Source organism: Bipolaris victoriae (assembly GCF_000527765.1).
Source record: "Bipolaris victoriae FI3 unplaced genomic scaffold scaffold_40, whole genome shotgun sequence".
Classification (NCBI taxonomy): Eukaryota; Fungi; Ascomycota; class Dothideomycetes; order Pleosporales; family Pleosporaceae; genus Bipolaris; species Bipolaris victoriae.
In genome coordinates, this window is record NW_014575352.1 from 66,329 (window position 1) to 85,990 (window position 19,662).

General features: G+C 52.2%; 7 protein-coding genes across 7 annotated transcripts; 1 reads left to right on the top strand and 6 right to left on the bottom strand.

Moving 5' to 3' along the window:
- Window positions 1-52: 52 nt before the first annotated feature.
- Window positions 53-703, bottom strand: COCVIDRAFT_37572 (hypothetical protein; the record flags this gene model as incomplete). The annotated part of the gene is made up of 1 exon (XM_014701364.1): window positions 53-703. The coding sequence occupies one exon, from the start codon at window positions 701-703 to the stop codon at window positions 53-55; it is 651 nt and encodes a 216-aa protein (XP_014556850.1).
- Window positions 704-958: 255 nt separating this feature from the next.
- COCVIDRAFT_15785 (hypothetical protein) lies at window positions 959-3,893 on the bottom strand (the record flags this gene model as incomplete). Its single annotated transcript, XM_014701321.1, has 3 exons — window positions 959-1,246; window positions 1,299-3,233; window positions 3,282-3,893. 3 exons carry the CDS (start codon window positions 3,891-3,893, stop codon window positions 959-961), a joined length of 2,835 nt encoding a protein of 944 aa, XP_014556807.1.
- A 380-nt stretch (window positions 3,894-4,273) lies between these two features.
- Window positions 4,274-5,688, bottom strand: COCVIDRAFT_15786 (hypothetical protein; the record flags this gene model as incomplete). The annotated part of the gene is made up of 3 exons (XM_014701322.1): window positions 4,274-4,887; window positions 4,938-5,221; window positions 5,279-5,688. 3 exons carry the CDS (start codon window positions 5,686-5,688, stop codon window positions 4,274-4,276), a joined length of 1,308 nt encoding a protein of 435 aa, XP_014556808.1.
- A 1,868-nt stretch (window positions 5,689-7,556) lies between these two features.
- Window positions 7,557-10,231, bottom strand: COCVIDRAFT_37575 (hypothetical protein; the record flags this gene model as incomplete). Its single annotated transcript, XM_014701365.1, has 3 exons — window positions 7,557-8,262; window positions 8,308-10,056; window positions 10,110-10,231. The coding sequence occupies 3 exons, from the start codon at window positions 10,229-10,231 to the stop codon at window positions 7,557-7,559; spliced, it is 2,577 nt and encodes an 858-aa protein (XP_014556851.1).
- A 612-nt stretch (window positions 10,232-10,843) lies between these two features.
- Window positions 10,844-12,198, top strand: COCVIDRAFT_98565 (glycosyltransferase family 15 protein; the record flags this gene model as incomplete). Its single annotated transcript, XM_014701366.1, has 3 exons — window positions 10,844-10,891; window positions 10,948-12,079; window positions 12,131-12,198. 3 exons carry the CDS (start codon window positions 10,844-10,846, stop codon window positions 12,196-12,198), a joined length of 1,248 nt encoding a protein of 415 aa, XP_014556852.1.
- A 515-nt stretch (window positions 12,199-12,713) lies between these two features.
- On the bottom strand, window positions 12,714-14,024 carry COCVIDRAFT_98692 (hypothetical protein; the record flags this gene model as incomplete). Its single annotated transcript, XM_014701367.1, has 3 exons — window positions 12,714-12,893; window positions 12,953-13,393; window positions 13,458-14,024. The coding sequence occupies 3 exons, from the start codon at window positions 14,022-14,024 to the stop codon at window positions 12,714-12,716; spliced, it is 1,188 nt and encodes a 395-aa protein (XP_014556853.1).
- A 1,136-nt stretch (window positions 14,025-15,160) lies between these two features.
- COCVIDRAFT_98668 (hypothetical protein) lies at window positions 15,161-15,454 on the bottom strand (the record flags this gene model as incomplete). The annotated part of the gene is made up of 1 exon (XM_014701368.1): window positions 15,161-15,454. One exon carries the CDS (start codon window positions 15,452-15,454, stop codon window positions 15,161-15,163), a length of 294 nt encoding a protein of 97 aa, XP_014556854.1.
- Window positions 15,455-19,662: the final 4,208 nt, after the last annotated feature.

Here is a 19,662-nt window from a genome sequence, read left to right on the forward strand (position 1 = left end):
TTCATTGGCCGTGCAGCCATGTTCGTGGTATTCTTTTGGTGTCTCCAAAAATTCAACCTCCGTCACCTCTCTCCAAAAACCCTGGATCTCTCTCAATTTTTCCTTCAAACTTGGTCCACCACGCCTGGAAAGCCTTGAGTGGTACTGTATCCCCCGTACCCCAGCTAGTCAAAAAGTCGTAGCAGTTCTTGATGATTCTCTGTGCGAGCACTTTTGTCTCGACGCTCCTCTGTCCCCTGAGCACCAACTCATTGCCCTGGATTGCTCCTGTTGGTTGCGACCCAGCAGCAGCCTGCGCTTTGTTTTGCTCTATGGCAGCGGCGACTTGTTGCGCAGGCTCAACGCTTATTCCAAGCGCCAGCGGCACAGTGCTTCCGTTTGTTGCATCCATGGATACTCCCTCGTCGACCATGGAGTCGTCGCTGCCTAGACTCCCCGCTTTGGTGTTCACTTTAAAGATTGCACTGGGCTTTTCGTTGGCGACTGCGCCGAGCAGTTTGAATTCTGTTGTGCCAGGCAGTTGAGCGTATACGGCAGCAGCAGTGCCATCTGGAAGTGTGACTCCAGGTAGGAGGAATACGACAATGTGGGAGAAGGAAGGCTGCGAGGGAATCTGAAATGCCGATTGCGTAGGCGAAATGATGGACGAAGGCTCGGTAATGACAGGGCGGCCGGATATTATTATGCCTACGGGAGAGGACATTGTGAATACTGTATAAGATGCGATAAACCACCAGGGCTCCCTTGGGTGGCCGTCAGGCTACAAGCTGAGCGTGTGGCTTTGACATGTTTTGTGTTCTGCGTCATGGCAGGCCCAAGCTTCGCCCCACATGGCCTCACATGGCCTGACATGTGCAACGTCCATTGCTAACTTATACCCACAAAAGTCTTGCTATGTTGGAATCTGTAAGTGCGATTATGGCAATGCCTCTGCAAGACCCGATATAATAGAGTTGTCTCACATTCTAAAGCCGTGTGCAGCGCTGATCCATTCCTGGTCCAGCCTATCACTAACCCTCTTCAACACCCGACTTCCACCCATCAGAGCCTGGAACAAATGGATTCGCTCATCCTTACTCATGATCAGAAAGCGAGAGAGTCCAGTTGCAGATATATGCTTCGGCTCGGCTGCAAAGGGTGAGCTGGAGCAGACTGCAATTTCGAGCGTCGTCGGCTTCTTCAGCAATGCCACAATGGCCTGGGCCGCAAACGGATTTAGACCTGCTCGACGCAGAAAGACCTCGTACTAGTAATAACCAATAAGATAAAATGCTTCTTAGTATGGCTGTATTACTTACTGTTGTTTCCTGTGGTATAGGCTTAATGTCACCAATATCGGCTGAGCCGTACGGTAAGCCGTATTTTCCCATCTCTGTCACCGTGGCACGCGCAAGGGCCTTCTCGCCCCCAGGAACGTACTGTACTAGCACATCCCCCTCCATATTAGAAGCGAATCCCTCAAACGCTTTCAATGCTACACTATCGCGTGGGTCCTCTGGACGGCTAGACCCCAGCTCTTCCAATTCACGACCTAGTCCTTCGCTGATCAGAACAATCAGCCTCTCGTATCGTGACTGAAGAGTAGCCAAACACTCCTTTATCGGAGACCTTTCTGTTTGGCCCGGAAGAGCTCGCTGCTTGATTTGTTGCAAAGAAGTAAGAATCAGACCGGTGGAAGGCGAAAGAATCATGTCAGCGTCTTTGGCCGGCGAGTGCGGTAGAGTGTAGTCTCGGTACACCATCTCAGCGTTTGGAAACATATGTTCTATCTGCCTCAACAGGCTTCTTTGTTGTAGAAACTTTGACGAAATGAGGAATGAAGACGGCTTGAGGTTTGCTGGGACATTTATAGGCGAGGGTAGAGGGTTCGTCGTCTTCGTCCTCTCATCATCCCTAAAACTTGCCTTGTGCATCTCGTTTCCTCCATCCTCGACAGGCGTTGTGGAGGTCTGAACTTTCGGGATATCCACTGAATGGGTACTTTTGCTTAAGAAAGGCTTTTGAACGATGTCAGCTCTTACAGACCCAGCAACCTTTCCACGTGTCTCCAAGAACCTGTGAAGAGCACTCGTAGCAGAGAAACCACCAAACATGAGTTCATTGCCATTGTCGTCTTTCGTCCCCTGTGTGGGCTTCAGCCGTGAAATCTGTTCTTGTGACAACTGCTGGCTCGTATCTGTAGTCTTAGCCTCCAAGCCTGCTGGTAGATGGCGCGGTGGCACTGCTTTTTTGTGACGTGTGTCTATCATATCTTCTTTTAGCTCCAGTTTGCGCTTGTTTGACAAGGTTTGTATGTCATGGCTATCCTCATCAAGCACGGATTCTAGTTCGTTCTCGTCGTCTTCATCAAGGATTCTGAGTCCATCCTGCTTCCACACCTGCGTAGAGCTGGTTGCAATGCTACCTGTCCTAGCTTCACTTATAATTTTCTTCATCTCAGTTTCGCCATGTAATGTCTCATCTAGCTTCAGTGTTGATATCTTTGTCGTCAAGAAACCCCATTGCAACTGTCTTTCTGGAAGTGACATCCCATGCCAGGATGGCGCGATTTTCAGTTCCTCACGTTTAATCCTCCGTAGGAATTGCGTCTGAGATTCAAGCTCAGTGGGGTACCGGCAATTGTCGCGGTTTCGCCGACTGTACTCAACCCAGGGCGCCACAGGTAGTAGAGAGTCGATATACGGAACGTCCACACGTGCAGTCGTATCAGCGCCGGACAGCTGTTCATTTCCAACAGACTTGCTCACTTTTTCAGCAAGTGGCTCAATCTCCGCGAAGATTTCAAAGTCCTCACTCGCAATATCATCATTACCATCGGCATTAGCTTGACCCCAGGGCTCGTATGAGACAAGCTCACTTAATGTTGTGGCAAAAGAAACCGATTTGAGCTTCTTCATTGGTGAGGTAGAAAATATCGATGGTGTCAATGGTCCTTCCACTTTCAAGTCTGCAGCTTTACGCTTCGAAGGAACTCGTGCACATGCCTCGGACAGCGGGCTAAATGATAGTGAATGAATCATGTCGAGAAGTATCGAATCACTGCTGTCCGACTCTTTCCGAGTAAGGGAATCTGCAGCCATGATCTCACTTTGGAGGATTTCTGTCTCTGCACGGACAGAGTCACTGCTATCCGATACAAGCGGCAGATTGTTTGTGGGTGATGAAGGTATGTAGGGCTTCTGCATTGGAGAAAGCGGGAGTAAAGGAGGCGTAACGGGCCGAATAATTAGATCCTAAACTGTTCAGCATAGGTATGCAAAGATTGTGCATCATCCAATTACCCGATTGTAGACCTTATCTTCAGCCTTCAGCGCCTCGCTATCCTCTGGCACGTATGCATCGCGGATGGCTTCTTGGAGATACAAGAGTGTGCTTCTTGAGACAGCAAGCTTCTCAGTTTTGGCTTGCGCATCGCATTGCGCAGGATATGTGAGGTGTGTAGCGGGCCATTCAAAGCCTTCATCATTCTGCTCATTAACAAGTTCAGATGGGATCTTGAGATTCCTGAAGTCTGGTGGCGCCACACTACCGAAATTCAACAAGTCAATATCGTGGTATGACTGGAGAACTGGAAGTTCATGCTTTAGATGCAAGGTGCATTTTCTGTTATCAATCTGAAAACGGCTAACCGGAGGCTCTTCTCGGTAGGTATAGATTGTCTTGAGCAGTAGTACAGCGTCTCTGTTCACTGTAAGTCGTTCCTTTGTTAGTGTGGAGACCACATCAGTAGTGGAGGAGTCAGAGAAACTGCAAAGACTTTCATCTAGAGCTGTAGCCGACGATACATCCAAATCCGGAAAGGGTCGTGGCTCAGTTGTATAATCGATACAGAGGTCTTGCGCTCGTGCATATTCAAGAGGACGGAGTTCATCTTGTGGGCTTGGTTGATCCATGGTAGCCATACACGTGTAGTCGCATATCTAAACTCAAGTAAGTAACGATCAAGTTTTTTTGGCTGGGAATTGGTGGATAGTTAAGTTGGTGTCAGGTTTTGGATCGAGGATTGTTCCTTCCTCGTCTGTCTCACCGACATCCCCACGTGGTGACTGTACCAGAGAAGTCAACACTAACAGAAGCTACAACATCACAAACAAGAAAGCATGGGTTCAAAGTGGTTTGACGTTTAATTTTTCATTGTACTCGGCCGTTGCTGTACTGCAGGCCGTTTCATATGTTCTCAAATGATTGTGCAAAAGACACTTAATTATTTACAGCTCATCATCTTAGCTCCCCGCACGATAGGCATAACAAGCCCTTATCACTTATTTAACACTTATGGAGTGGCCGGCTTCTGACCAAAACCGAGCGACTGGTTGCCACCGTTGAAGGCAACAAACTGCGCCCTGAACATAGTGTCGCCATAGATTTGCAGACCCGAACCCTGGTTGCCCTGTACACCACCGAAGCAGGTGGTGTTTGCCTTGTCGACAGGCGCAAAAATGAGCTGGTTGCCAGGAATCTTGGCCATGTACGAGTCACCAATGGCGACGCTCATGTCGGGCAGGGTAGTTGCGCATGGGAAGATGAAGCCACCAACTTGAGCATTGAGCTGGGCGCCCTTGACCTGCGAGTAGTATGCATCGGCAACCTGTTGGTCCACAAGAAGAAGAGATGTACCAGTGTCGGCAATAGCATCAGATCCCTGTGGGTTGTCGAACAACTGGTCACCGATGGCAAACTTGGTGGAGCCGAATTGCCAGAAGCCAGTCTCAGCCTTGACCGGAATCCAGGCCATCTCGCCCTCAAACTTGGTGGCATCAATTTTGCCAAACTCGTAAACACCAGTGCCATCAGGATCGAGATCGGCAGTAAAGACAGGCAGATCCAAATCGTTCATGACATTGGCGAAGAAGGTTTTCTGAGGAGTCTTCTTGGTACCGTCGTTGACTGGTTCGTTGTCAGTAAAAGGTGCTGCACCCGAGAGTTGGTCAACTTACTCGTGTTGAGTTGGGAGAAGGCAAGGCCGACAAGGCCGTCAGTGTTGGCATCTTGAACAAACGATTGGGAGACCTGGTTGGCGAGCTCAACGGCCTGGTTCTTGACCGTGACACCTCCAATGGTAACGGTGTCTGTGCCCACGATACCAGCGGCGCCAGAACCGTCGCCGTAGCTAATTTTCCATTGAGCACCGTCCACCTTCTTGAACGTAGCCGACTTGGCAGGATCAAAAGCAGTGTGTTGACCAATGAGCTGAGGGTCAAGCTCGGTGCTGAAACACCAACTGTGCGTTACAGATTAGTACATGGTTGGTTGTAAGTAGCAATGAGTACAAGCTTACAGATCAGAGGAGCCAGAATCAAAGTCCAAGTTGAGGGTCTGTCCGCCAATGTCGACGGGGGACAAGAACAGGGCGGCATTGTCGGCAGGGTTAGCGGCAACTGTTCCACTCGAGTTACCACTGGAGCCACCGGCAGCAGCAGCAGTAGCAGTGTCGTTGCCCTTTGTTTGCTTGGAGAAGGAGATGAAGCCATCCTTGACCATAAAGTCCTCCTTGATCTTGAAGTTGTATTTCCTGAATACCTTCCTCATGGCAGCAGGACCATTGGGGCCAGTGGGATGGGCCTTGTTCAATTGCCTGGGAACCTTGAAGGAACGTTTCTGGAGACCCCTCTTGCGGGAGGGAGCCGGGACGGCTAGCACAACGGCTGCCAAAAGAGCAACAAAAAGAAGAAAGCGTAGGGAAGGCATGTTGAGCAAACGCTGACCGGCAGCCTGACAGAATGAATCTGTCGTTTGGAGAAAATAAAAAGAGGAGGATGAGAAGAAGAAGAAGAAGTGGTCAAGGAGAAGAAGGAAACGGACGAAACAAAACACACCACTTCCTAAGAAAACAAATATGGAACCCAGGCCTAGCCTTGGAGGATGGTTATCAATGAGTGTGCGAGAAGGGTGGCTTTTAAAAAGAAGGAATACCGGCGCAAGTCCTACATTCAGAGAGGATGAAACTCGAAGAGAGATGAAACCCGAATCCACAATCGGATCATATAGCGCTGCATATTGAAAATGTTTGGGAGCGCTAAGCCCGTATGCCAGACACGGAGGGAAATGGACGCGGCAGCAGACTAAACGTTACGCGTACTACGTTGAAGGAGATCCATGGGGAAATGTCAGTTAGCTCCTGTCAGCCTGTCAAGGCCCATTGGCTCTATGCAAGCGTGGGTAGGCAGCGTTCAGTTCAATGCAGCCATGTGGGTCGGACCTGCGCAAGCTCAGTGGCGAGGGAGCATCTAGAGCCTCAGCATGGCTGTATCGATAAGGGGCAGATGGATTCGTTACGCGTCCATCTATGATGGTGGTTGTGATAGTGGAGCGAGAGAGCGGCCGTCGGCGTGGGTCGCCGCTCAGGTGTGTTTCAGTGGCGTAGCATTCGCAAACGCCATATACTACAGCACGCAGCCATGGCAGTGACGCTACGATGCGTTCATGTTTCCTCGGGCATTCTCCATGCCCACTTGGCAGTTGTCCGCCTGCTTGCCTGCTTGCTTGCTGACGACGACAACAGGGCTGCTTGGATGACTTTACAAATGTTGAAGTTGTCCATGTCTCTCAACGGCGTCGCATGAAGTTGGCGCCGGGGACAGGATTTTTGGTAGTTGCATCAAGGTGAGGGTGTTTCAGAGTGCCAAGGCCAGACAAGCTAACCCGGCGATTCGGCTCCGATGAAACCCAGGGGCCTCACGTCCGCAACTCGAGCAGACAGTGGCGCGTACAGCACCGCGTCGACAGAGAAGCGTCCGCGGCGAGGCTTAACTATGATGCCGAGGATTTTCCCTCCAAACACTCTCCGTCTTGGACAGCATGCTTGACCATGGCAATGCACATGAACACTTCGGCCTTTCGGACATGAGCCTGACCTCCAAGGCGCGTTTCCTCGCTTGCCGTGTACCCTTGATTTGCTTTTGCAAACTGCAAATCGCTTCCTCGTGGGACCCAAATCCGCACCATGCCAATGGTCGCAGCCAAGAGTGCCTACCAAACATCGTCCTTTGCCCATGTTCGAGGCGTGTGCCAGCTCCACAAGAAATACTTTTTAGCCAAGCGCAGATGGGCTAAAATGTATTTGGTACCCAAGGAAAGAAAAACACGTGTATGCATGGTACATCAGTCCTGAACTAGGCACAAGGTTGCATGTGCAGGGTCTCGGCTACTTACCTACTTACTTACTTACACCACCATGACGGGCGGCATTTGTTTGCATGAAATCAATGCATATATTCGTATATTAAATAACAATACTTTTTTGGTTCCTCTTCTATCATGACTCGACATTGCCGCTCCCCACCTTCGTTCCCAGTGTCGATGTTTGCTGCCCATACAAACAATCGCAGCCACCAGGATATGCCAATCCCTACCAGGCCATTTGCTGCAGGATCTGTAACCTCCCGCTGTGCTTGGCCCATCCGCCATGGCTCCCTCCAAGCCTTCGCGCCTGTTGTGCCCCGGCGCGGCAACATCCCACTTCGCACGGCGCCTCCCATTACCGTCCATCCCATTGTGTAATCGGTAACGTTTCAACCGCCATAGTGTGTTCCAAACATTGCAAATCAACCCCCCTTTCATCCAAGAAGCTCTACATCTAGCCCAATTGCCCTCATAAACAAGTTTACGTTTGCCGTTCGAGCGCTCGCCATGTCTGGTGGTAGAGCCTTGCTCACAGAAACTGTCTCCATGACGCGGTCCTTCACTCCGAGTACCAGCCTCTGCTGTTGCTCCGGGCTGGCTCCCACACCCATTGCTGCCAGGAACTGCCAGATGTACATGTCGTCCGTGTCGTTGATGCTCCCTGGGAACAGGTAAGGCAGAACAGGCTCAATAACGTCAAACAAGCGGTTGTAAAGCCCGGTCCATTGCTGCCAATCAGTCACCATCTCAGGCGCCGACTGCTTAAGGAGTTCAGCCCGGGAAATCAGGAACGTCAGCAGAGTAAGGCCTATCCTGCTCCGCGCCACTACGTGGAGGTTGGTGCGGTCTAGAACAAGGCCAAGAAGTCCAATGACAATATTCAGCGGTGCATCTGAAATGTGCGCGTGGATGGGCGACATGACCGTCTGGGAAAAGAGATCGACTTCCTCACGGATTGCCGCACTCAGGGGCTCTTCGGGCGTAGCAATGGCCTGCCCCACTACCGAAAGGGCATCGAGGTGCACGACAATCATAGTCACGACTGTAATGCGCTCCTGCTCGTTAATGTGGCGGAAGAGGCGCGGGATAACTTTCTTGCCCTTGGCATGTGAAAGAATGGAAATGAAGGGATGAGGTGTGCTGGCCAGGTTAGCAGGAGCAGCTTCATTGGGGGGCACGACATACTTGGGGTTGATGGGCTCCATAATCCTTGTGTTGAGCCAGAGCTGCTCGTGGAGAACCTCAATCCGCGATCGCCATTCCATGTGTGCTTGGATGGCTTCAGGAGGACTGTTTTCTTGAATTGGCATTGGCATGGCGCGCTCATGATCTTCCATTTGCATCAACGTCTTGTACACCGCCTCGATGTTACGAAGCGTTTGTTTACGATCTGCGATGGAGGACCGAGGGTGTCTTGGGAGCTTGTCGTTGGTTTCCGGTCGCTTGAGGTTGAGCAGCGGTCGTGGCGTCTTGGAATTGCTGAATGCAATTTTTCCAAGACTGCCCTCGACAACGAGTTGTTTGGCTTTTGGCCGTGCTTTGGCAGCCTCAACTGCGCGTTGGATTTGTTGCTCCATGCGCTGCATGTGGTTGTCGCCTCCGCGGCCATGTCGACGGGCGCCGAACCGGTTGTTCGTCTGGAAGAGATAGGTTTGGGCAAACTGGCTTGCTGGCTGCTGGGGGTTGTGGCGTGGAGCACCCCGGATCTGGCTGAAGACCTGATAGTAAAAGTCCTCTGCAATGGCAGCTTCAGGGCCCCGTTCTTCTAGGTTTCCAGTCGCGGTCATCAGCTGCTGCAGCTGGATACGAGTGATGAAGTTCTTGTCCTGAGGTGTCATGAGACCATTGTCCTTTGCCAAAAGGGCAATCTTGTGGTTTCGCTTCGCGCGCTTTGCGTCTTCTTCAAGGAAAGCAGCACGCTCAGCCTCGGACAGCTGAAGGAGCTGCTCCGGGTGGGTAATGACCATCCCAGGAAATGAAGGGCCTCTGTTGTGGGCTCCTGGCTGACCGCGATGCGGGCCAGGCTGCATAGGCTGGCCCTGGCCGGCGAGGCGGTTGGGGTTCTGCAAGATCTGGCGGGGCTGTGCAGGTGAACCTTGGATCTGGTTCTGCGGGGCACTGGGATCGTTGGAGTGGGGTCGCTGTCGCTGGAGAATGGTGGGCTGCTGGGGTGATTGGGACTGGACGGGCTGGTCTGGCAGTTCGGCACGGAGCTGCTGTTGATGTCTCGGCGGCATGCCCTGCTGCTGTTGCTGGGGTCTCTGCAGGATCTGTGGCGCAATGTGGCCAGGCATACCGGGATACTGTGGCTGGCCCTGGGGGAATTGACCCTGCTGCTGGTACTGCTGCTGAGGGTAGCCGGGGAAGGCCTGGGGCGGTGGCTGCTGAGCCGGCGGGGTGGCTCTGGCGTCACTATTGAGAGATTGAGCGCGCATCATAGCCTCGACCTCCTCCATGCTCATGACCTTCCTGGTGGGTGCGGGCATCTGGGCAGCGGCAGCGGGTTGTGGCGAGGGCTGGCGCTGGGCGGCGGGCTGCTTGGGCTTGAGGCCCCAGATGTCGGCACGCGCCTCAAGCTGGGGAATGTACTCGGGGTCCTTGTAGCTCTCATAGCCGGAGCGATTGGGCTTGGAGGCCTGGGGGACGGGGGGTCTCTGTTGGTACTGGTGCTGCTGTTGGTGCTGCTGCTGATGCTGCTGCTGTTGAAATTGCTGATGCTGCTGCTGGTGCTGGGGGATCTTTTGGCGAGCGTGGAACAGCATCTGCTCCTCCTGAATGGTACCGGCAACCATTGACGTCTGGCCGGCAAAGTCAAAGTGCTTGCCAACCGACTGCTGCGTGGCCGGGCCGTCGCCAAAGGTGTCGTCATTGCGGTCGTCGGCATCGTCGTCTAGCTGGTCGCCGAGGCCGTCGTAGGTGTCGTCGAAGTCGATTCTGTGAGTAGTGAGAAGCAGGCCTGGTGGGCGTCGAGGGCGACATGGACATACACATCGTCATCGGCCGCCCCGCCGCCGAGGGCAGCAAAGGCATCGTGCTGGCCAAAGCCGGGGGCGGCAGTCGAATGGCCCTGGTCACGCGGCAGCGTCGTGTCGAAGCCGAAGAAGGACATGGCGGCGGGCCTCTCTCTCACCACACGCGGGATGTGTGTGGTGGTGGTGATGGCGGGGGTGGTTGTTGTTGTTGTGGGCGGGCCGTGTGCGGTGGTGGTAGTGGTGGTGGATAATCGACGGCAAAGTCCGCGCGCGCTCTCGTATGGCCTGGCTGGCCCTCGTACCCCCGGCAAGCCTAGCCTACTATACCTGGTCCTCAGCCACACTTTCTTACCTGTCCTACCGCCTACCATTCTTACCACTGCAACAACTCCTTTTCTGACGGCTCAACTGCTGTTTCTACTTTGCTTCCATCTGTCTTCTCCTTCTTTTCCCCCTTCCCCACCTTGTCCTCCGTTTCACCCCGCCCACCCCTCCGTGGCCTTCTTCTTCTTCTTCCACCTTGTCCTGCCCATGCGCACGCCTTGCGCCAAGTAGTAGTCGCTCGTTCCCCCTGCACCACGTCGCCGCCGCCGCCAAAGACGCCACGCGCACCCTTTTACCCACTCTTGCTCGCAGCATAAAAGCAGCCTGGCAGAGTGGAGAGTCTCCGACGTCACTAGGAAAGCTCCAGCCTGTCGATCACGACTCGCAATCACAACCACAAACACCAACATCGTCCGCCATCCACCATGGCCGGCAGTCAGCGCTATCTCCGCTACATTGTCTTCGCTGTCATCGTATGACCCTCCCCTGTCACCTCACTCACGCCCATGCAGCCATTGACTCCCTCCAGGCCCTGTTCCTTCTCTACTTCATCGGCTCCTCATCGTCCGTGCCTGCCACAAACTGGCCAGCCTACCAAGATGCAAAAACCCCTGCCACACCGCCCCAGGGCAATGCCGCCGTGGTAGACGACGACGAAACCCCTCGCGCTTCCACCCCCAGCACCGGCGCTCACACCAACCCCGGCACTTCGCTCAATGACAAAACACTTCCCCCTGCCACCATTGCCGGTGACCGCATGAACGCAACCTTTGTCACACTCGCCCGCAACCAGGACGTCTGGGAGATTGCAAAGTCGATCCGCCACGTCGAGGACCGCTTCAACCGCAAGTTCAACTACGACTGGGTCTTCCTCAACGATGACGACTTCAGCGACGAGTTCAAGAAGGTGACGACGGCCCTCGTCTCCGGCAAGACAAAGTATGGCAAGATCCCCAAGGAGCACTGGTCCTTCCCCGAGTGGATTGACCAGGACAAGGCCGCAAAGGTCCGCCAGGAGATGAAGGAGAAGAAGATCATTTACGGAGACTCGATCAGCTACAGGCACATGTGCCGCTACGAGTCGGGCTTCTTCTTCCGCCACCCATTGATGCTCGACTATGAATGGTACTGGCGCGTCGAGCCCAGCATCGAGCTGTACTGCGACATCAACTACGACACCTTCAAGTACATGGCTGAGCACAAGAAGAAGTACAGCTTCACCCTCAGTCTGTACGAGTACGTCGAGACCATCCCCACGCTCTGGGACGCCACCAAGAACTTCACAAAGCACTTCCCCCAGCACATCAGCAAGGACAACTCGATGAAGTTTCTCAGTGACGACGGTGGCGAGACCTACAACCACTGCCATTTCTGGTCCAACTTCGAGATTGGAAACCTTAACTGGCTCCGATCTGACGCATACATTGACTTCTTCACCTCTCTCGACCATGCTGGTGGTTTCTTCTACGAGCGCTGGGGTGATGCACCTGTCCACTCCATCGCCGCCGGTCTGCTCCTGCAAAAGGATGAGCTCCACTTCTTCAACGACATTGCCTACTACCACGTTCCCTTTACGCACTGCCCTACAGGCGAAAAATACCGCCTTGACCACAAGTGCTCATGCAACCCCAAGGATAACTTTGACTGGAAGGGTTACAGCTGTAAGTTTTCCCATCTGGCTTTTGCAAATACCAATACTTACATGCCAACAGGTACTTCTCGCTTCTACGAGTTGAACGGCCTGGAGAAGCCAGCAGGGTACGAAAAAGAGCAGGACTAGATGCTCAATTTCACTTTTCGTCTATAACACCAGTGCGAATCGCCGTCGGCTTTGTTTTTCTCTGCTTTTAGCGGACCCGACGTCTGACGTAGTCTAAAGTGCACCACTCTCCCCATCAGACAAAAGACGCCTTGCAGTGAAGATTGTCTTGTTTGTGCTCGCCATCATCAGTCTAGGGATTTCATGGTCAGAAGACGTTGCACTGAAACATCCCAGTCGCCGCAAAATTCGTTAGCCAAGTGGCCTTTATAGGGAAATCAGGGAGGATCAGAAAAAAACTACTCTAAATGGCGTAAATGTTGGCTTGGCGTTGAAATCTATGCTTTGGTCATTTACCTCTGGCTTTGGCTGGTTGGCTGTCTGAGATGGGTCATGCCGTGGCTGTTATCCATTTACTTGTAATGTTATATATTATTGTAAACATTAGATTCACTGCTTAGACTAATGATGATGATGCGTCTGATATGTGCAATTGATGCCATTTCTTTATTCTTTGTTCTTCTTCTTTTCTAGTATTAATCATTATAGTTGACTATACCGCTGCCATCCTTGTTCGCCTTGGGTACCCCATAACGTTCACTCAGCTCATCTTCCTGTGACCGACTTTGCGAATCAAGATATGGTCGTTCGGCACGCACCGCAACGCGCACGGCGTGTCTGCGGTGTGGCGCAAATCCATATGACGCTGAATGGTTCTACACTGTGTTAGCCATTGCTCTCGCAATTGCTTGTATCAAGGATTCCCAAGACTTACCGTGACCCTGTTATCCCAAAACGCAACATCACCTTCCTTCCACTGAAACCTCGCCTGAATCTCTGGACTCGTCGCGACAATCTCATTCAACAGTCCAATGATATGATCAGACTCGGTCTTGGGCACACCCACAATCTTGGTCACGAACCCCGGGTTGAAGAACAGACTCTTCCACCCCGTCACCGGGTTGGTTCGAATAAGCGGGTGCTCCGTTGTCACGGGCTCGCGACGTACCGTGCGGCCCAGGTCGCGCGATCCTTGGGCTTGCAGTTCGGCAGAGTGTAGCGCCGTCAGTGACTCGAGGTACTTTTGCATGTGTGGTGAGAGCATGTCGTAGGCTGCGTATTGGGAGCTCCAGAGTGTGTCACCGCCGCCACCCCGTGGGGGGCCTGTGAGGACTTTGAGCGATGTATAGGATGGTGGTTGGAGTTCGTATGTGACCTGTTGTCATGATTTGGTCAGCACGATGCCAGTTTTGAGTCTGATGATTTTTTTTAGTTCTTACATCTGAGTGCCAGAGAAATGTAGGTGTGAACAGCGCTCGTAGGTCAGGACTTCCTTCTCCTGTGAAGATGACGTGTACATCCTCGAGGCCCTCACGCTTGGGAACACCCGTTGTGGCGTGCTTGTGAAGCTCGCCAAAGTACTTTCCCAGCTCTCTTTGCTTGTCAATGCTGAGGTTCTTTTGGTCGCGGAAGAAGACGACGCCTCGTGTCGCAATCAAACGCGCCAGATCGTTCTTTTGTGCATCGGTAAGGTTGGCGAGGTCCACGCCGTGTACTTCCGTTCCGATCTTAGGGTTGTAGTCAAAGACGTCTGTGGCAGAGGCAAGGAGGTTCTTGAAGTTTGGGTCTCCTAGTTGGCCCTTTTCTATGTAGGGAATCTCGGTGTATGCCGGCCATGTGATGTCTGGGAAGTGTGGTCGTAAGTCCTCGTACTCGTATGTGTCATCATGTTGTTTGACTTTTGTTCGTCCCGGGACGTAGCTGTGTGCATTTGTGGGCTTTGACGCCACTACGGGAGTGTCCGTGGTGTTGGGTTGATATATTGGTTCAACAAGTCCAGGTGCCATGGTAGCGGCAAGTGTATAATGCACGCCTTTTGAGATGGGAGTGATTGCAACGCTTTGAAAGGCTTTCTTCTATATGTGTCGTTCAAAGAGAATGGGGTAGAATTGAGAGAACCTGTAATAGCACTCAAATCAAGAAACTAAATTGCTAGAAAGGATGAGAGTATGACTCGAGAAGTGGAATGGTATCTGGGGAAAGACAGAACCAGTGAATCCACTACTTATATCCTACTGGGTAAAGTGATATCTAAAGTGCGTATTGTTGTGGGGAAACAATATACCGGCCTTGATAGAGCAATTGCGCCATCGCACCTAATCCGATGATCAATCATAGTCCACAATACTGACGACACTTTGCAATCTTATGTGTCAGAGGCGTACGAGAACTGTCATTGAACTATGGAGTGCTGAGCGATTAACGGGAGCAGAGACGGGGTACTACACAACCCTATATTCTATCGGCCAAGTTGTATCTTGGTAGAATTGCGGCTCAGCGCACATCATTGCGTACAAGGCAGACTAACTGGGAGAGTGAGTTGCTGAAGTCGGTGTAAATTCAGACGCTAGCCTGATATGGAAGCTGAGGGCATGGCACCATATTGCACCATTTCATGCTCTGACTTCAACATCGCCCGACAATGGATTTTTTGTCCCAAAGCAACAGGGAATTTAGACCGTCAATGTTCCCGTCCCTTACCGGTTTCGTTCAAGCTGCAAGATTGGCGAGTACAGCCGCGTGGGGAAGGTATGCGGAGATGGACGTGGGGGCAGGACGTGCTACGTTCCTAGGACTGTGTTGCTTGGTAGAGCTTAGTGCCTTCGGATTGCCTGTGATTGTCACTTGTGATCCATACCAACGGTCTCTTAGCGATATACAGCTAGGACCTGCAACGCTTAACAATTGTCGCTTGTAGCTACTGATGCGACTAAATACCCCTTTTGCAGTCCTCCTCCTACTTTGCAGAAAGAAAAATAACCATGCTTGCTCGAACGCTTCGACACCTGACGCCTGTTCCAGTCGCACAACGTGCAATATAACCAAATTATCAAAAATGCCTTCTCTTATCACTTCTCATTTGTATCCTCTGCTAATGTGTGCCGAGTCGACGGGGGGTTCCCAAAAAGGCACAGAGTCTTTTTTATACTGATCGCCCTGTGATGAAGGGTATCGGGACACCATTAAGATTTAGCCACTGTATCGAGGCTTTGCGCCCCTCACGTTGGGACTCGACGCCAGGGGCACTTTGGCCGCCTGTGGATTCTGAAGCATTCTGGACACGTCGTCTGACGATGCCCTTTTCTTCAAGAATGGGACTCCAGTACGGGTGTGTGCCTTTGTGTATGCGGTAGAGTTCGTAGTTGCCGAAGATAAGAACGAGTGTAGATGTGACGGGTATGCGTGAAATGTTGTGGAAGATGCGTGTGGAGCTCATGTTTCACAATTCAAATCAGGCCGCGAATGTAGAACGGAGTAGTGAATGATGTACTGGACGTGCTCAGCACCTTTCTGAGGTTGAGTATCGTGAGTAAGTATGCGGCGGGAGGCGAGATGGGGTGATGCGGAGTCTGGCGAGAGATGAGTGGCTGCAGCGCGGGGACACGCCTTAGCGCGATTTCGTCGCCGAGCCGCATCAACTTTCTCGACTATGCGACAGCTCCGTCCAATCCACGCACTCCAATCTTTCATAGGCAACCACTGCCAGGTTACAACACATCATGCGTACTGGAACCTAAGCAAAGGGGCTCGAGTTTAGAAACCACATAAATCCGACCATCAACAAGCGCGACTTCACCGGTCCCGACAATCCACAGAACCACGCGCCTTGCGAAGACGCAGGTTACCGCCATGGACGATCTCGAGAACCTCGAATTTCTATCGCTCGTTTCCAAGGTCACGTCGGAAATACAGAACCACGTTGGTGTCTCCGACAAGACACTTGCCGAGTTCGTCATCGACCAACATGCCGACTGCAAAGATGTTGCCGACTTCAAGAAACAGCTCGAGGATGTTGGCGCCGAGTTTCCACAGAGCTTGGTCGAGAGCATCGATCGCCTGATTCTTACTCTGCATCCCAAATACAAGAACAAAGGCGCAGGCGGGAAGCAGGGAGGCGCAAATGCAGAAGACGACGGAGATGCAACAAGTCGCAAGACGCGTGTCTTCAAAGGGTTGGCCATTCCAGACAAGGAGGTGGAATATGATGTGGCAGATGAGGAGCCGGCAAATGATGCGCCGCAGGCCGATGTGCTGGATGACACGTTTGCCATGCTGGAGGGACTGGCAGGGAAGGCACCAGGCAAGCCCAAGGAGCGGTCGCGCAAGAGGAGCATGAGTCCATACGACAGCGACGACGACGCCAGTAGGAGCAAACGACACAGGCGGAGGGATGCATCGTGCTCTCGCTCGCCATCAAGGAGTCCACGACGGGGGCGGCAACGGGAGCAGAACGACGAGTTGGTTTTTGAAGACGAATTTGGCCGTACACGAACTGTCAAGCCCAGCAATAAACAACGAAGCCGCAAGAAGTATCGCGACGAAGATATTGAAGAGTTCCGACGGCCGCCCACTCCCGAGCTCGACGACGAGCCAGTGCTGTACAAGATTTACGACGGCAAGGTCACGGGTGTCAAGGACTTTGGCTGCTTTGTCAATCTACAAGGTGTGAAAGGCAAGGTCGATGGACTGGTCCATGTTACCCAGATGATGGAGGGGCGAGTCAACCATCCATCAGATCTTGTGTCGAGATGGCAGGAGGTCAAGGTTAAAGTTATCAAGACCGAAAACGGCAGGATATCGCTCTCGATGAAAGAGGTGGACCAGAGGACAGGCCGTGATCTTGCACCGGAAAAGCGTATAGCATCATTTGGGACCGGCGCGAACTCGCAAGGTCTCGGTGGTATTCCAGGAGTTGATAGCTCTGTGCCAGTTGTTGAGGATGGCTACAACAGCCGTAGAAACGGCATGCGGAAACGTATGACTTCGCCAGAGCGATGGGAGATCAAACAACTCATCGCCTCTGGCGTAATCCCCAAATCTGACTACCCCGATATTGACGAGGACTTCAACGCGCATATCAACGGAGAGGGCGGTTTCGAAGAAGAAGAGGATGTTGATATTGAAGTCCGTGAAGAGGAACCACCCTTCTTGGCTGGTCAGACCAAGCAATCACTGGAGCTTTCGCCAATCCGCGTTGTTAAAGCACCTGATGGCTCGCTCAACCGTGCCGCAATGGCCGGAGACACACTAGCCAAGGAACGTCGTGACCTCAAACAACAAGAAGCACAGGAGAAGGCGGCAAAAGAAGCGGCAAACGTGGACTTGAGCAGTCAGTGGAACGATCCTATGGCTCAGCAACGGCAGTTTGCAAGCGATCTCCGCAACACACGAACGAACGAACCCAGTCAAGCATTACCAGAATGGAAAAAGATCTCCACAAATAGCAGGGAAACCTCTTTTGGCAAGCGTACCAACATGAGCATCAAAGAACAGCGAGAGTCGCTGCCTGTCTTCAAATTCAGGAAACAACTGCTTGAGGCCGTTGCAGCCCATCAAATCTTGATTGTAGTTGGTGATACTGGATCTGGAAAAACAACACAGATGACACAGTATTTGGCTGAGGCCGGCTATGCTAATGAGCTTGTTATTGGTTGCACTCAGCCCAGGCGTGTAGCAGCTATGAGCGTCGCCAAACGTGTTGCTGAGGAAGTTGGTTGTCCTCTAGGGAACGAGGTTGGTTACACGATTCGATTCGAAGACAAGACTTCACCGGATACGCGTATCAAGTACATGACGGACGGTATCCTGCAGCGTGAGATTCTCTTGGACCCCATGCTGTCCAAGTATAGCTGTATCATGCTCGATGAGGCCCACGAACGTACGATTGCCACAGACGTCCTGTTTGGGTTACTGAAAAAGACGCTCAAGCGGCGACCTGACATGAAGCTCATCGTTACTAGTGCCACCCTGGATGCCGACAAGTTCTCGGAGTACTTTTACAAGTGTCCCATCTTTTCAATCCCAGGTCGCACATTCCCTGTCGAGGTCATGTACAGCCGGGAGCCCGAGTCTGATTACCTTGACGCAGCATTGGTTACGGTCATGCAAATCCATTTGACAGAACCAGCAGGTGATATCTTGCTCTTCTTGACAGGAAAGGAAGAAATTGATTCTTCTTGTGAGATTCTGTCTGAGCGTATGAAGGCCTTGGGGCCGAACGTACCAGAGTTGATGATTCTACCCATCTATGGTGCCCTGCCATCTGAAGTGGCGTCTCGCATCTTTGAGCCTGCGCCCGCAGGCAGTCGAAAATGTGTTATTGCTACTAATATTGCTGAGACCAGTTTGACTATTGACGGTATCTACTACGTTGTAGACCCAGGTTTTGTCAAGCAAAGTTCTTATGACGGAAAGCTAGGCATGGACCGTTTGCAGATTACGCCTATTTCCCAAGCCCAGGCTCGTCAAAGAAGTGGCAGAGCAGGAAGAACCGGACCAGGAAAATGTTTCCGCCTGTACACCGAAGCAGCATTTCAGAACGAGATGCTACCGACAACTATTCCAGAGATCCAACGTCAGAACTTGTCAAACACAATTCTCATGTTGAAGGCTATGGGCATTAATGATCTGTTGCATTTTGATTTCATGGACCCACCACCCACCAACACCATGTTAACAGCTCTGGAAGAGCTGTATCAGCTGGGCGCATTAGACGATGAAGGGCTGCTCACGCGTCTTGGTCGGCAAATGGCGGATTTCCCCATGGACCCTTCTCTCTCCAAGTCACTGATCAAGTCAGTCGAGCTCCAGTGCTCAGACGAGATTCTTACAATCGTGGCTATGATCAGCGCCACTCAGAACGTTTTCCATCGTCCACGAGACAAGCAGCAGCAAGCAGACCAGAAGAAGCAGAAGTTCAACGATCCATCTGGCGACCACATTACCCTTCTCAACGTCTACAATGGCTGGAAACAGGGCGGCTTCAGTACACCATGGTGCCACGAGAACTTTGTCATGCCCAAGAACATGCAACGCGTACGCGACGTACGTAATCAGTTGCTGCAAATCATGGCACGACACAAGCATCAGGTTGTGTCTTGTGGTCGGAATACCATCAAGGTTCGACAAGCACTCTGCTCGGGTTTCTTCCGCAATTCAGCGCGCAAGGATCCTGCTGAGGGCTACAAGACGCTTGTCGAGGGTACACCTGTGTACCTGCACCCTTCTTCATCGCTCTTTGGCAAGCCCGCCGAGCATGTCATATATCATTCGCTTGTCGAGACTACCAAAGAGTACATGCACTTCTGCAGTGCCATTGAACCGAAGTGGCTAGTGGAAGCTGCACCTACGTTCTTCAAGGTTGCGCCAACGGACCGCTTGAGTAAGAGGAAGAAGGCGGAGAGGATACAGCCGCTACATAACAAGTTTGCAGGCGAAGACGATTGGAGGCTGAGTGCTCAGCGAAGGGCAGGAAGAGGCGGCGGTGGTACGTGGGGCTGATTCTATGCAAGTTTGGCGAAAAAGTTGCTTCTTAGCATATATGTGATACCTTTTGAATATAATATACAGCTGGTTCTGGCTGACTATTGCTTATGTGAGAACATGTGTAACAGGCCGTGATGTTGGTAGTCGAGTTTAGAGTGA